This window comes from Thunnus thynnus, chromosome 17, assembly GCF_963924715.1.
Source record: "Thunnus thynnus chromosome 17, fThuThy2.1, whole genome shotgun sequence".
Classification (NCBI taxonomy): Eukaryota; Metazoa; Chordata; class Actinopteri; order Scombriformes; family Scombridae; genus Thunnus; species Thunnus thynnus.
In genome coordinates, this window is record NC_089533.1 from 3,826,231 (window position 1) to 3,839,488 (window position 13,258).

The 13,258-nt window shown below is 44.8% G+C and overlaps 1 protein-coding gene across 6 annotated transcripts in view; it reads right to left on the minus strand.

Moving 5' to 3' along the window:
• LOC137200873 (RNA binding protein fox-1 homolog 3-like) overlaps nt 1–13,258 on the minus strand; it is a 505,114-nt gene that overhangs the window by 17,339 nt on the left and 474,517 nt on the right. For 5 of the 6 annotated variants that reach the window (XM_067615568.1, XM_067615564.1, XM_067615566.1 and 2 more), the window contains 2 exons: nt 5,790–5,933; nt 1,197–1,250 (listed from right to left, as the gene is read on the minus strand). In XM_067615568.1, the coding sequence (XP_067471669.1) occupies nt 1,197–1,250; nt 5,790–5,933 (198 nt within the window). The remainder of the gene's footprint in view (nt 1–1,196; nt 1,251–5,789; nt 5,934–13,258) is intronic. The other variant, XM_067615569.1, reaches the window with a different exon arrangement.

Genomic DNA, 13,258 nt, shown 5'->3' on the forward strand with positions numbered 1-13,258 from the left:
ATTTTTCTGGTGGCTTGTTGTTATTATTGGTTTAGGGATTCATATTTTCGTCGAGTACCTCGTACATGACCAAAGATCTGCAATGAAGACACTGTTAAAATAATTTTCTTTGATATTTTCTGGACAATTTTCCTTCCTTATACTCAATATATCCCATGAAACCAATGTGTATCGTGTGAAGCCTGATGTATCTCATTCCTCTGTGTCATAGAGCTCCGTTGTTGTCCAAAAACTATTAAAAATATGTCAGTGAGACAAGCTGTTCCACGTACACCGTCCCGCTGCCAGGAAATGCACCAAATGTAAATGACTTCATGGCTGAAAATAGTCCTCAGAAATGCTGCATGTCGTCCTGTTTGATTAATGTTTTTTTTAAAAACTGTGGTGGCCAGTTGTTTTAGGAAATTACTGACCCTTTTTAAAAAATGAAACTATATATTTGTCACCCTTTTTTTTTTTTAAAAAGATTTATAGCCTCAGTAGGTGCAGAGTAGAGAGAGGGCAGGGGAGACAGAAAGTATTGAGAGATGGACTAACACATTGTTGGTTTTGTTTTTTTTCATAGGATTTATTGACAGTAAGAAAAAATATAAAATAACACCATCTTTATCCTTTTGCTAAGATTGGTGTTTCTAAACTGTTGCATTTGGCCATGATTAATCTTAAACAGATGAATTAAATTAGCTTGGATGTGGGCATTTTTTGAGTAATTAAATGTGTGAATGCTTCTTTTGTTTGCCCACAGCTTGACATATGAGGTGAAACTCAGCATTAGCCTTCAAACAGCATTATCCAAAGATATGTTATATTTCAAAACAAAATGAGAAAAACCTGAATAACGTTGGACCTACTTAATAAACTCTGAGGCTCCAAAGAGGACCAGGTCCCTAAACAAGTGGTTTCAATTCCATAAGCTTGAGGACCTGCAGCCTGCTGGTGGATTAAGTGAATTGTGAAACAGCTCAATAATGAATTGATTGACAGGGCTAATGATTCACAACTTGGGTTGGAGCTGCAACAACAAAAACAATAGGGAGGGAGGGAGAAAGAAAAAGAGAGGCATGGTGGATGCAGCTCTCCAGGACCAGGCTTAGAGACCACTACTCTCAGCCAATGTACACACTACACTAATGCCATCATTAGGAAAACGGAAGAAGTACATGGTAATGAAGCAGCTGGCGTTCTAGTTCACTTACCTTGGATCCTCGCTCATTAAAGATAATCTCCACATCTAAAATCTTTCCAAATTGCTGCAGAGAGAAAAGAAAAAGAGAAGAGAAAGAGCGGGGCAGAGATGAAGTTAGAAAGCCTCACTGACTGTGAATTCATGAGAAAGACGGCTGGAGAAAGAAAAAAACCATTAAGGCAATATGGAAATGTTACTTTTGTAAGGAAATGGCGGTCAATTTGCATTTGTTAGCTTGGCAAACAGTTCTTGAAGCTGGCCGGCATCCTTTAAAAAGATAATTCATAGCTGCTACTTTTGTGCAGTTTTGTAATTTTACCAATATTATATGTAACAAGATCACAGTATCTGCTGTTTGTTTGCCTGCTTGTTTAACACAAAGACAAAAGAAGGAGCGTCGGATGATATTTCGATGTTGTCCTTCCACTTCCGTGATTACCTAGGGGGAAACTCTCTCTTCATTCACGTCTCCTGAGCAGATAACTGAGCTCTGACTTGTGGAGAGTCCGCTGAAGCAGTTCTGACTGTACCTTCCTATCCTATTATATGCCTCTATCCAGTTTTTTTTTTCTTCTATTCTTTATTCTCTCTTCCTTCTCTTTGTTTGTGTGCTCTCACAGTCAACAGGACCTAAGGGCCGGTCCCCGGGGGTTAACATGCTCCAGCCTTTCGATTTAACAGGCCTGCCTTTGGATCATTAGAAAACAGAGGAATGAAAGTAAACTGTAAGTTCCTCTAATGAGTGGAGTGAGAGCGACTTTTAATTGCTGTCTACAATGGCCGTATTATTTCATTAAAAGTAATTACCCTGTCAAGCGGTCCGCGTCGCCTTCATTTCAGCACAACAGGGAAGAAATGGGCCTTCCATGTGGTCGACGCTCAATGGGAATGGATGGATCGTTTGACTGAGCCACTAATAGGGGTTAGGAGGAGCTGGCTATTATCTGGCTGGAGTGAGTGGAGTGGTCTTGAGGAGGTAAGGGGTTTATGGGTTAGCGAACAGCATATGTCCCCCCCTCCCGCTTGAAAGGGTAACGCAGTGACTTCACTGCGCCAAGTTAAAGAAAAAGACCTTCATTACAGCAGTGTGTATCTCTCCCCCCCCCTCTATATGTCTTGAAAAGAGATTCTATAGATCCCATCTACACATCAGCCTCATACGGCGCTCAGCTCCATTGATTTGGATGGGAGGCGTTGGCTCGATCACACACACACACACACAAACACGCAGGCATTTATATCCCAGCGTGATGCCCCTTTCTCGCCTGAGATGACAATGCTTCCCCCACGCAATGTACAGATGCTAATTGTTTTAACCGAGCGTAATGGGCTTGTGGCGTCGATTAATTAGTTTCAGAGGAAGTCGTCTTTGTGGATTTCCACATGGCGCTGGGGACTGCTCGCTGCTCACGAGTGATCTCATGCACTTCTATCCCCACCCACCCACTCTCTCACACACTCACACACACACACACACACACACAAAAACAGCTGCATCAGCAGCGCCGATAAACAATAGCTTCAATGGGAGGAGTCTCCAGAGGGAGGACAAGAAAGAGACTGACGTCATCTGAGAGGCTGCAGCTAGATCAATGCATTTATAGACTATAAAAGCAATTCAGTATCAATATGAAAATGATCAGAAGCATCCAAAAATTAAAGAACTGTACCAGCAGTTTGCATGTTTCAGCTTATTTATCTCAAAGACTTTATTTTAGTTTTACAGCTGAACATTTTGCAACCATGCAGCTCTGTTTTAGACATTTAAGTACCTTTTTTTTTTTTTCTAATGCAGACTTTCAAAATCATTCTGCACTTAAACACTCCTATCATACCAAGAAATAGAAATGATAGTGTAACACTGACAAAAAATGACTGCAAACCTGATGTTCACTGGGACGGATTGCACCACACAAGCAGTGTGTCAAGAATCTGCTAAATGATTTTTATACGACATCCAAAAATCTGAAATCATACAGCATGCATTTAAAATAGTCAGCAAAAATTTAAAGCATACATTAATATCAGATGAGCTAAAACTTGTAAACACACTGGTATGATTCCCTCCGAGTGTGCGAGCAACAAACAAGATCGAGGCCACTGAGCCTCCATCTTTGATTCGCTTGAATATCTTTAAGCTCTTCAGAAACCTATAATTACACTAAAAACAGCCCTGTGTATTCAAACAGTAGAGTGCCAGTTTAGAGCATGTTCAGGCACAGTAGTCAGTGTGACAGCAGGATGGGGGGGGGCGGGGAGGGGGCAGAGGTCCTGATTGCTCTGGGGAATGCTGTGAGAGCCCTTACGTGCACTGAGACAAGCGCTGCCGAAGAACACAGTTGCACAAACGAGGGCACCCTCGAGCAGCGCAGCATGGGCGCCGCGCAGAGCTCACTCACTCGCTCGCTCGCTCGCTCGCTCGCGCTTGGAGTGTTTTCATTTCCCCCACACTTGCTAGCTCTCAGAGATCACAGTTTCTAATTACTGATTAAGGTCCGCTGTGGTCATCCTAATGAGCCCTTCATTCAGCGCCTCGTTAAAGACTCACGGGTTTCTTCGCAACCTTAACCCTGTGGCGGGCGAGGGGTGAATCTCAGGCACCTCCCTGCTCATCTTAGGGTGCCGGCTCCAAAGCGCTTTCTACTGGTGGCTGAACCTTCGCTGCTGTCACCAGAGGAAGGGTTCGTCTGTGCCGTGTGGGAGCAGATGGAGCTCCTGGCGGGGCTTTGATCAGCTGTAGGGGCCTTCTCTAGTGGGCCGTGCAGCACCTCCACTCTCCCTTCTCCTCTTGCCTTACTGCCTGCATGTCTGTGGGTTTCACTCATGCGTAACAGTAATGGCGTATTGAGCCGGTGGCACTCCAGAAGCCATTAGAGCTAGAGGGATGAGGCTTTGCACATGCTGATCACACAAAGGCCTATTGTGGAGGGCCATGTCAGAGGGTGGAGCGGACCAGCTATCTCCTTGCCAAGCTCTACCCAAGACAATCAAGCCCACAATCCTCTACTATGCCAACCACCAAGAAGGGAAAGGGGGGTGGAGGGGGTGTAATGGGAAGGAATGGGCAACACGTGGGTGAGGAGGGTGATTGAGGGGGACTGGGTGGGCTGCGATCAATTTTGTATCGTATATCTGCATGCGGCGGCCAGGCACACAAAGCCTCCGAGCTAATTACTGAGGCGATTTGGATTCCACACGACCTGCACTAGAGCTGGGAACAATAAAGCCAACAATCAGAGAGAGAAAGAGAGGGGAGAGAGAGAGAGAGAGAGAGAGAGAGTAGCCATGTTGTCTGCAATTTATAAAGCCACAGTCAGGGCTCTTGAGTAATTAATATCATCAGCTGGATGTTGTCTTCATATACGACGAGAATTAACGCCTCCGGGTTCTAATGGTCCAATTAGCGCATAACATTTAAAGTACATTTTTGGCAATCGTCTCCATTCAGATCCATTATCGTTATTGAATTGGGGATGTTTGGTTCAATTCTTATTGAGGCTTTTGTGAGACACAAGGGTGAGCTGTTGAACTATTCATTGCCTCATTAATTGGGCAAGAGACAGAGACAAAGAGAATTTCTGTCAGGGACCTCTAGTATGTTGATGTGCGATCTGATTGCATTTGTCTGCAGCTCACTACTCTGTATGTGTGGCCCCTAGACAGGTAAGTCAGGTAAAATAATTTCCTTAGTCCTTATTCCAGATGATATTTTAATGTTCTGTGATGATCTAACAGGTACTAAAACGAGGTCCAACAGGGCAGGAAGCTCGAGCAATAACAGGTTTTTAGACAAACCTCTTTGGGAGAAAAGGTGGAAGACAAAATTATTACCGCTCTCTGTATCTTTATCTCAACTAACTTCAGTGTGGTGTTAGATCTGCAGTGCAGCAGTGAGCTTTTGTTTTTTTTTTTTCTTGCATCAGCACCTGATTGAGACTGATTGGCCTGTTTGTTCCTGCTTTTCCCATCTTGCCAAAGCTCTGTTACTAGATTGCCAAATATTCTACTTCATAAAAGTGTAATAATCTCCTCTGACGTTTGCGGAGGCACTCCTCTTTGTTTCAGACGAGGTGGGGCGCCTGCACTTCACTGGGAAACCCCCCCAATGAAGGATTATTACAGACATTTCGGTGAGCTCAATTTTTGTTTTACCTCCAAATAAAGTGGTTTTGATAATCTGCAAATTGTTGGTTTATTCACAACCTGTCTAGTCTGGTGTTTCCTGCGCTGTCGCTGCAGACGTCAGCTATTAACTTGGTTAGTAAACCGTATCATAACTGATATAAATAATGGCTAAAACAGGGAAAATAAGATCCAAGTGTAATTAGGACTCGTGGCAAACATGAACTCAATAAATAGTTCTTTATATTAAAACTACATTGGCAGAATTGGGTGTTTTTGACTGGGGTCCCCCAGGACACCAATACATTGGTATTTCTAAAAAGCACTAATTAAAACAGACACAGAAAACAATGATATGAAGTCATTTGGAACAAATTGGTTGACAAAGTCATGAAAGATTGGAATGACAGAACAAAGCACCTGTGATGTATGACAAAAAGTAAAGTCCCCCAGCCGGTAGGATTAAGGTTAAGGTACTCACCCCAAACATTTGCCTTAGGTCAGGGTCCCGGAAGCGGAAGGGAATGTTGGAGACATGTAACCTTTTGGGCTGCTGCTTCTCTGAAGAGTCTGAGTGCTGGAGCTGGAGCTGCTGAGAGCCCTCTGTTTGCGTCACGTCATCTGTCTGCCAGAGGGAAACAAACAGAGAAAAGACACAAGCTGCTCATTAGCTGCTACAGTATACTATACCTCCCGGTCCTGAAGTATGGAGACGGGGGGGGAGGGAGGGGGGGAGGGGGGGGGGGGTGGGGTGCAGGGTGGGGTGGGGAGCAGGCCTGGCTGACTAACTTACTCAGCGTCTGCCATTTTTCAATCTGGCGAGAAAGCCAAAGCGATAAACAGCTGATGACTTATAGTGTCAAACCTGAGATTGTGCATTACAAATCCACTTATTAATCTCTTGCACTTAGCTCTAGAGCAACAGGAAAGATTGAAGGTGCTGACAAAAAAGGCGTGGATATACGTAGATCCCACAGAGCCCTGACATGTCTAGACTAAAGACACATTATTGGTGACGTTTGCACACAGCCATCAAGAGTGCGAGGCCCAAAGCCCTCAGCGTTGTTGTTTCCATCATTATGCGAATGCTATGCTGACATTTCTATATAAATGACGCGTCTCATGTCAATGACAAATTCCACTTGTTTCTCTCTGTGACACCTGTGATAGATTTCACTAAGGGGTGCTGGTGGCTTGTCTGTTCAGGTGGACCTTGTTTTTGAGGCAGTTGTTTTTTTGTGATGTATTTTCTTTGCACAAAACCTCATTGGTCAACAGCACACTTTATCCCCTCTTCTGTGCATTATTATGGAATGATAAGTCTATCTGCACAAGTCCTCATATAAGGCAAAATAGATCATTTGTCAGTGTCTTTCAAAACGTATTTGACTGTTACAAAAATCTGTCATAAAAGCATTTTCTGACGAGCCAACTTACAGAACTTACAGAGAATAAAACTACTTGGTTAAATGAATAGTTAAACATTTTGGAAGGTATAATTATTTGCTTCAGAAACTTAGATGACAAGATTGATTGATTGATTGATTTCAATCTCATGTCTGCAGTGTGGTTGTAAAGCCAGGGGACAATTAGCCTAGCTTAGCATATAGACTGACAGCAGGGGTAAACAGCTAGCCTGCCTGTGTCCATAGTTAAATAAAAATATATCTACCAACACCTAGCCCTAACCCTAACCCAAGCCTAACCATAACCCTAACGCCCTGACGCCCTAACCCTACCACAACCCTAACCCTAACCCCCTGACGCCCTAACCCTACCACAACCCCAACCCTAACCATAACCCTAACGCCCTGACGCCCTAACCCTACCACAACCCTAACCCTAACCCAACCCTAACCATAACCCTAACGCCCTGACGCCCTAACCCTACCATAACCCTAACCATAACCCTAATGCCCTGACGCCCTAACCCTAACCCTAACCCTAACCCTAACCCTAACCCTAGCTAACAAAATTAACAGGTTTCTCGTTTGTTTAATCCGTAGTACACAAGCAGAGATGTAAAACGTCAATTTGTGGTTTTAGCGGGAGTTACATGCAGTCACTGCAGTCATTTTGCAGAAAAAAAAACAGCTGGGTGCAGAGACTTCCTGATTAATTATTTTGGTCACAGTTAGATTGCCAGGCCTTCGTGCCTGAAAGTTATACTAAAATTTTAGTATAAGCTGTAATTATCAACAGTTTCTGGCAACCCAAGCTAAAGCTCTGAGCTGATAGATTAACTGTTGTCAAGAAATAGTTTCAGTGCCAAACTTGCCCTTAAACATTTTTACATTTCTCTTAAGGTACAGATAAATTACAATCTGTACCTTAAGAAAAATGCTAATTAGTGACATTTATAGGTGCTTTTTTTGAACTTTGGAGCGAGTTAGTCCTGGTTAAAAGAAACCAGAGGTGACTGTTGGTAGAGAGCAGGAAGTCTGACACTTTGTACACAAAACCGACCACTTTCCTCCCGCAAATCTATAACAATGTCACCGCTTCCTCCTTTGCTTCTGAGAGAGGACAGTAATTAATCTCATGACCATCAGGGGTCACTCATCAGCAAAATGCAAACAAAGCTTGTTTGGAGCATTTGAACAAACAACCACTGCTGACAGTCTCTATTCTACAATAGCAAGCAAATGGTTAAAACACAAATGAACTGGGATTTAAGTGCCGGTGACTCTGGAAAGGGACTAAATAAAGCGACACAGAGAGGAAGGAAGAACGGGGGAAATGTGAGAGTGGAAGTGGCAGATATTGAGTACAAAAGCTGTTTGAATGTGATATGTAAACTGCAAAGTCTCCTGGGAAGTGCTCTCTGAGTATGGCAAACACACTATACACTGGCTGAGGGAAATCACATACACAGACACAATCTTGTACCGAGATACAGACGTGAAAAGGGAGTAGGTTGTTGCCAGAGTACAAACGGTTCAAATGACACACACACACACACACACACACACTGATAACCCTCACCCTGCTCCGAGGCTGTCAGATGGCTGCAGGCCTCTCTTAGTGATACATTTCCCACCATTTAGGAAATGGGGTAGGGATTTATTCATTATAATTCATCATCACAGTATTATCATTATCATCATGATCGTAATGATGATCGCCTTTATTATTCTCATTATCATAATCACAATCTCCACTGTAATGGCTGTCATTTATTTGGTTTTTATGGCCCATTCCGAGACGGTGACATACATTGTTAACAGTGACAGTTGTTTGATTCAAGGTCCCACTTTGTCTCCCCTGCAGCCATCCAGGTAGGGCAGGGTTGGTGGCAGCTTCCTAAGTCCCGTCCGGGCTCGACGACGATGACGACGACGACGTCCGAACCAGAGGTTAACAAGTGGCGAAGGACACGGGAGCCTGGAAAATGCAGTGAGCCGGTCTGCCCGGCTGGTAAGGAGTGGATTTGTGACAGCGAGAGACGGGCAGAGGGGTCTTAACTCTGCCGTGTCCTCGCACGCTGGAGGTTAATAGCCTGAGTAGCCATGTTGGGCCCCAGGGGTGACACATTGCAGACAGATGCTGGGACCGTGGAGGGTGACAAGGTACCAGAGCCCCGCGGGTCAATCTGTTTCATCGGTCACACATGACACTATCGACCTTTAGCGTATGTTACCAGACTACTGAGCACCGCTGTCCTCCAGCTCTGTCTGTCTGGCTTTTTATCACGGCAGGCGCAGTCGCGTGTTTGCAAACATCCAGATTAACTTTCACTCGGCGCACAGACGGGCCAGCAGCATACTGACATCGGGGGCAAACACACATACGGTGAACACAAATACTAAATCGCTGACTCCCTAGCACCCCAGACTGCATCCTACTAACTCAATAACTCGGAGTTGTCACCGAGATCCAGGATATCTGCCTCTGCGCGCCTCTCCTCCTGAGTCTCCAACCTGCCCGCCTGGATGTGAGATGGTGGTGTTGCAGAGGAAAAATAATTACCCGCGTATTACCATAGGAGGCCACCTTCAGTGGCACTTTACCGTCCCGACAGCTGCTGTCACAAAGAGGAGAAAGGAGGTGGGATGCAAAACACGCCGCCAAAGCCGGCAAACCAGAGAGTGAGAGAGATGTCAACTCCAGCAACTCTCGGGCTTCCTGTTCAGTCATTTCTCTAAAAGACTCCCTTGCTGTTATTTGCAAATCGCCTGCAAAGTGCTCTGCTCAGCACTTTCCCCCTCCTCGCAGAGTGGCATTACAAGAGCATAATTGAAACTATCTGATTGGAATGCTGCCAAGCAGGTAGATTACATCCGATTAAATAGTGGTGGTGGGGGGGGGGGCTGGGAGGATACTGAGTCTTTGCTCACAAGAATTATAATGCCTGAGCTTTAATTCATTATTTTCCACTCCTGCTCCTCCACTGTTTGTTTTCTCTTTCTAAAGAAGCAGCAAATATATCCCCTCCATCACCTGAGAGAGTAAGGGGGGGGTGTGAAGGGAGTTAATGCGGAGAAGAAGAGCGCTACCACACCACCTCTGCCTCTATTTATATAGAGTAGCAGAAAAGTCTCATTCATTTGCTGCATAGAGGAACGTTAAGAGACCGACGGGTTGAAAGACTTCAGAGGCTTGAAACATCAGTATAAAAGAAGAGACACAGTGTGAGTAATATAACTGCTTCTTTGATGAAAAATAAAAAAATAAAAAAATCAAATATACAAGCTTGCGGACACTGAGGGGAGAAGTCAACTCCGTTTCCCAAGATTCATTTGGATGAGGGAGACTACTGTATGCTTTGCATAACAGCAGTATAAATGAGTTCACTTTCAGATCCTGGGTGAATGTAGGAGGAATTCACTATAGCTTCCCATCTGTGACAATGAAGCATCCCTAAGTTGCTAAAGCTTTGATTGATCGGCTTGTGTAGCAACCGTGATTGAATCATGGGTATTGTAGTATTTAGAGATATCCGCCAAACCAAACTGATGGGGAAAAAAGAGCACGATTTCTCCAGGAACAATCAAATTAAACGATCAAAACTGATGAAAATAACATAGTATTGTCAAAAAAATCCCATCGAAAAGCCAAATTCAACTCTGAAGTATTGTCTGCGTATCCGAAGCCTGATATATATCTCTCGTCTCTCTGTGCTGTAGACCTCCGCTGTTGTTCATCAACTATTAAAAACAAGTCAGTGAGTCACACCGTTGCACTCCGTGACACGTTCCTTCATTATCACGTCGTTTATTTTGAATCAAATCCCACACACACACACACACACACACACACGCCGCCCTGCTGCCGGAAATATTCACTAGAGCACCAAATGTAGATTAATACGCTGCTGAAAATAGTCCCCCCGATAAATGCACCGTATCCTCCTGTTTGTTTGTTAGAAAAACTCCAAAATGAAAGTATATTTATATATATATTCGCAGTTGTTAGAGGATTCAGGAGGAACCTGTAGACTCGGAGTAATACAGTAATTCAGGAAGTGGTGCGAGATGGACTAATGCATTGTTGTTTTTTTGGTCTTTTCTTTGGATTTGTTCACAAAAAAAAAACAAAAAAAAAAACATAGAATAATGCTAGTCTTATCCTTTAAATTACCCAGGAGAGTTTCTATGCTGAGGAGCGCTGAGGATATCTATTATATCTTTGAAAATGGGAATTTACAATAGAGGAAAAAACCAGCAGCTCCTCCCCTCTTAAAGATAACACAGGCATTCCCTTTTAATGGTGCCCTACATGCTGTCATCAGCACCGCCTCTGAAAGCGACACCCTGGTGGAGTCTCAATCCCTTAAACACAGCTCACATGAGAGATGAGAGTGTGTGTGTGTGTGTGTGTGTGTGTGTGTGTGTGTGTGTGTGTGTGTGCGTGTATCCATGGATGTTTGCATGTGCTCGCCCGTGTTTTCCGCATGCCCTTGTGTGTTTCGTGTGTATGTGTGTGTGTGTGTGTCTATGTTATCACAGTCCCCCAGAATACCCTTTGGAAAGTCTTCATGCTGCTGACACGGGCTGTGAAAAATCTGGAATTGAGTGCTGCCCTAACGCCACTGCCTTAATTTGTTATCTGAAAAGAGAATGATTACTCATGAAATTCAACCAAACCTCAGACTATTTGAACTGAGCCAGATAACGAGCTCGGTTTTTTTTTTTTTTTTTTTTTTTTTTTTTTCTCCAGCAGAGCTCCCTGGCAGCCCTCTGCTACCCTCATCTCTAAGGATTTGGAAGAGAAAAGTTGGGGGCTGCCTCTCTTCCTCAAGTCTCCCGCTTTCAAGTCAGCCTGTTTGAACATGGCACGGAGCGCGGTCCCAGAGGTCTGGCTCTGGACAACGCCACCTTCCCAGTATAGACGGGGAATTGGTTGACACAGACAGAAACAGAGAGAGAGGAGAAGTGGGAAAAAAAAAGAGTCCCCGCGCCTCATTAAAACATACACACTCTCTCCGCTCTCTGCGGGGGGAATTCACACAGAATCCATACGTTTCACTGAATTTTCACTGTCTCTTGACTCTTTTTAAGTCTTTAAGTCAAGAAGATGTGCAGAGTAAAGCGTCGTCGTGGGGTAGAGGAGCTGAGCGCAGCAGAGTCGAGCCAAGGGAGGAGGATGAGGAGGAGGAGGGGAGGGAGAGAGAGAGAGAGAGAGAGAGAGTCGCAGTGAGAAGCTGATCTGCTCCCTCAATCTGTGTTTCTGCAGGGTGCCCTAATCAAAGGCACCCGGGCCCGTCTGTGGCACCCAGAGCAAACAGGCTGGGTCTGTCATTAAAGCTGAGGAACACAGCGGTGGGCGACACTACACCAGCGGCCCCCGAGGATTAGACTCTCTGTTTACACCCCACTAATCTCATCCCTCTGTCCTCCCTGAGAAAATATGGGTGGAAGTGGGGGGGAGGGGGTTGGGGGGGGGAGAGAGAGAGAGTGAGGATGCAGAGAATGGAGACGGGGGGGACGGCGCAAGAAGGGGAGAAGAGCATGAAGGGAAAAAAGTAAGGCGAGCTCTCATCTCTCCGTGGCTACCATCTCTGGGCTTTCTTCACAGTGGGTGAACAGATGAAATGAAATCAAATGCGAAATGGAGAGAGAGAGAGAGAGAGAGCGGAGGAGTGGTGTACAGTGTCGAGAGGAGGGAGGGGGGAGGGGGGGAGGAAGAAGAAGAAGAAGGAGGAGGAGGAGGAGGAGGAGGAGGAGGAGAGGCTGAACCTCCTGCCAAGTCTCTCCTCACTTTAAACTCTCTTGTGTGTCAGCCATTACTGTAAGTGCGCCACATAACCATGGAGCAGTTGGAGAGCGTCACACATATCTTCAAATCAAACATTGCTACATTAAAGAGGGGGGGGGGATGATAATATGCAATGCAATGCCATTGCTCTGCTTGTGCCGTATAAGCACTTTTCTGCTGCCAAATGTCCATAGCTGTATGGTAATTGTAAAGCTGGGAGAATTGAGTTATTAACAGCGTTCTTTAGGAGTGACCCAGATCCCTCTCAGGAGGGCTGTGGCCTCACCGTGACTTCTCTCCCAGCAGGTGTTTTCATGCTAAAGGAGAAAAAAGACGGTCTGAAGGTCTTATTTTTTTCATCTCTGCCAGCATTATTCCTCTTTCTAGATGTGCTTCTAAAGTTCGGAGCTAAGTCGTCCTCATTTTTTTTTTTTTTTTATCTACATCTGCCTCTCGTGAAGGTAAATCCCAGGTCAAGGCGTTTCGTACGAGAGCATCGGTACACAAGAAGGAAATGTATCATTTTGAATTTCACTCACTTCCAAGCGTGTATCTCAATATGCAGCATAGCCAGAGGTTTGTTTTCCACTTATGAGTGCCAATGAATGAGAAAAAAAAAGGAGGGTAATCAGGTCCTGGCACAGCTTGTCAGAGGATAATGTCTTATGGTTAAAGGAAAGTCTCAAATGTTCGGGAGCGGTTACAGATAATTAGCTGATTTGACTCGATATCGAACGGTTTCCACCGGTCTGG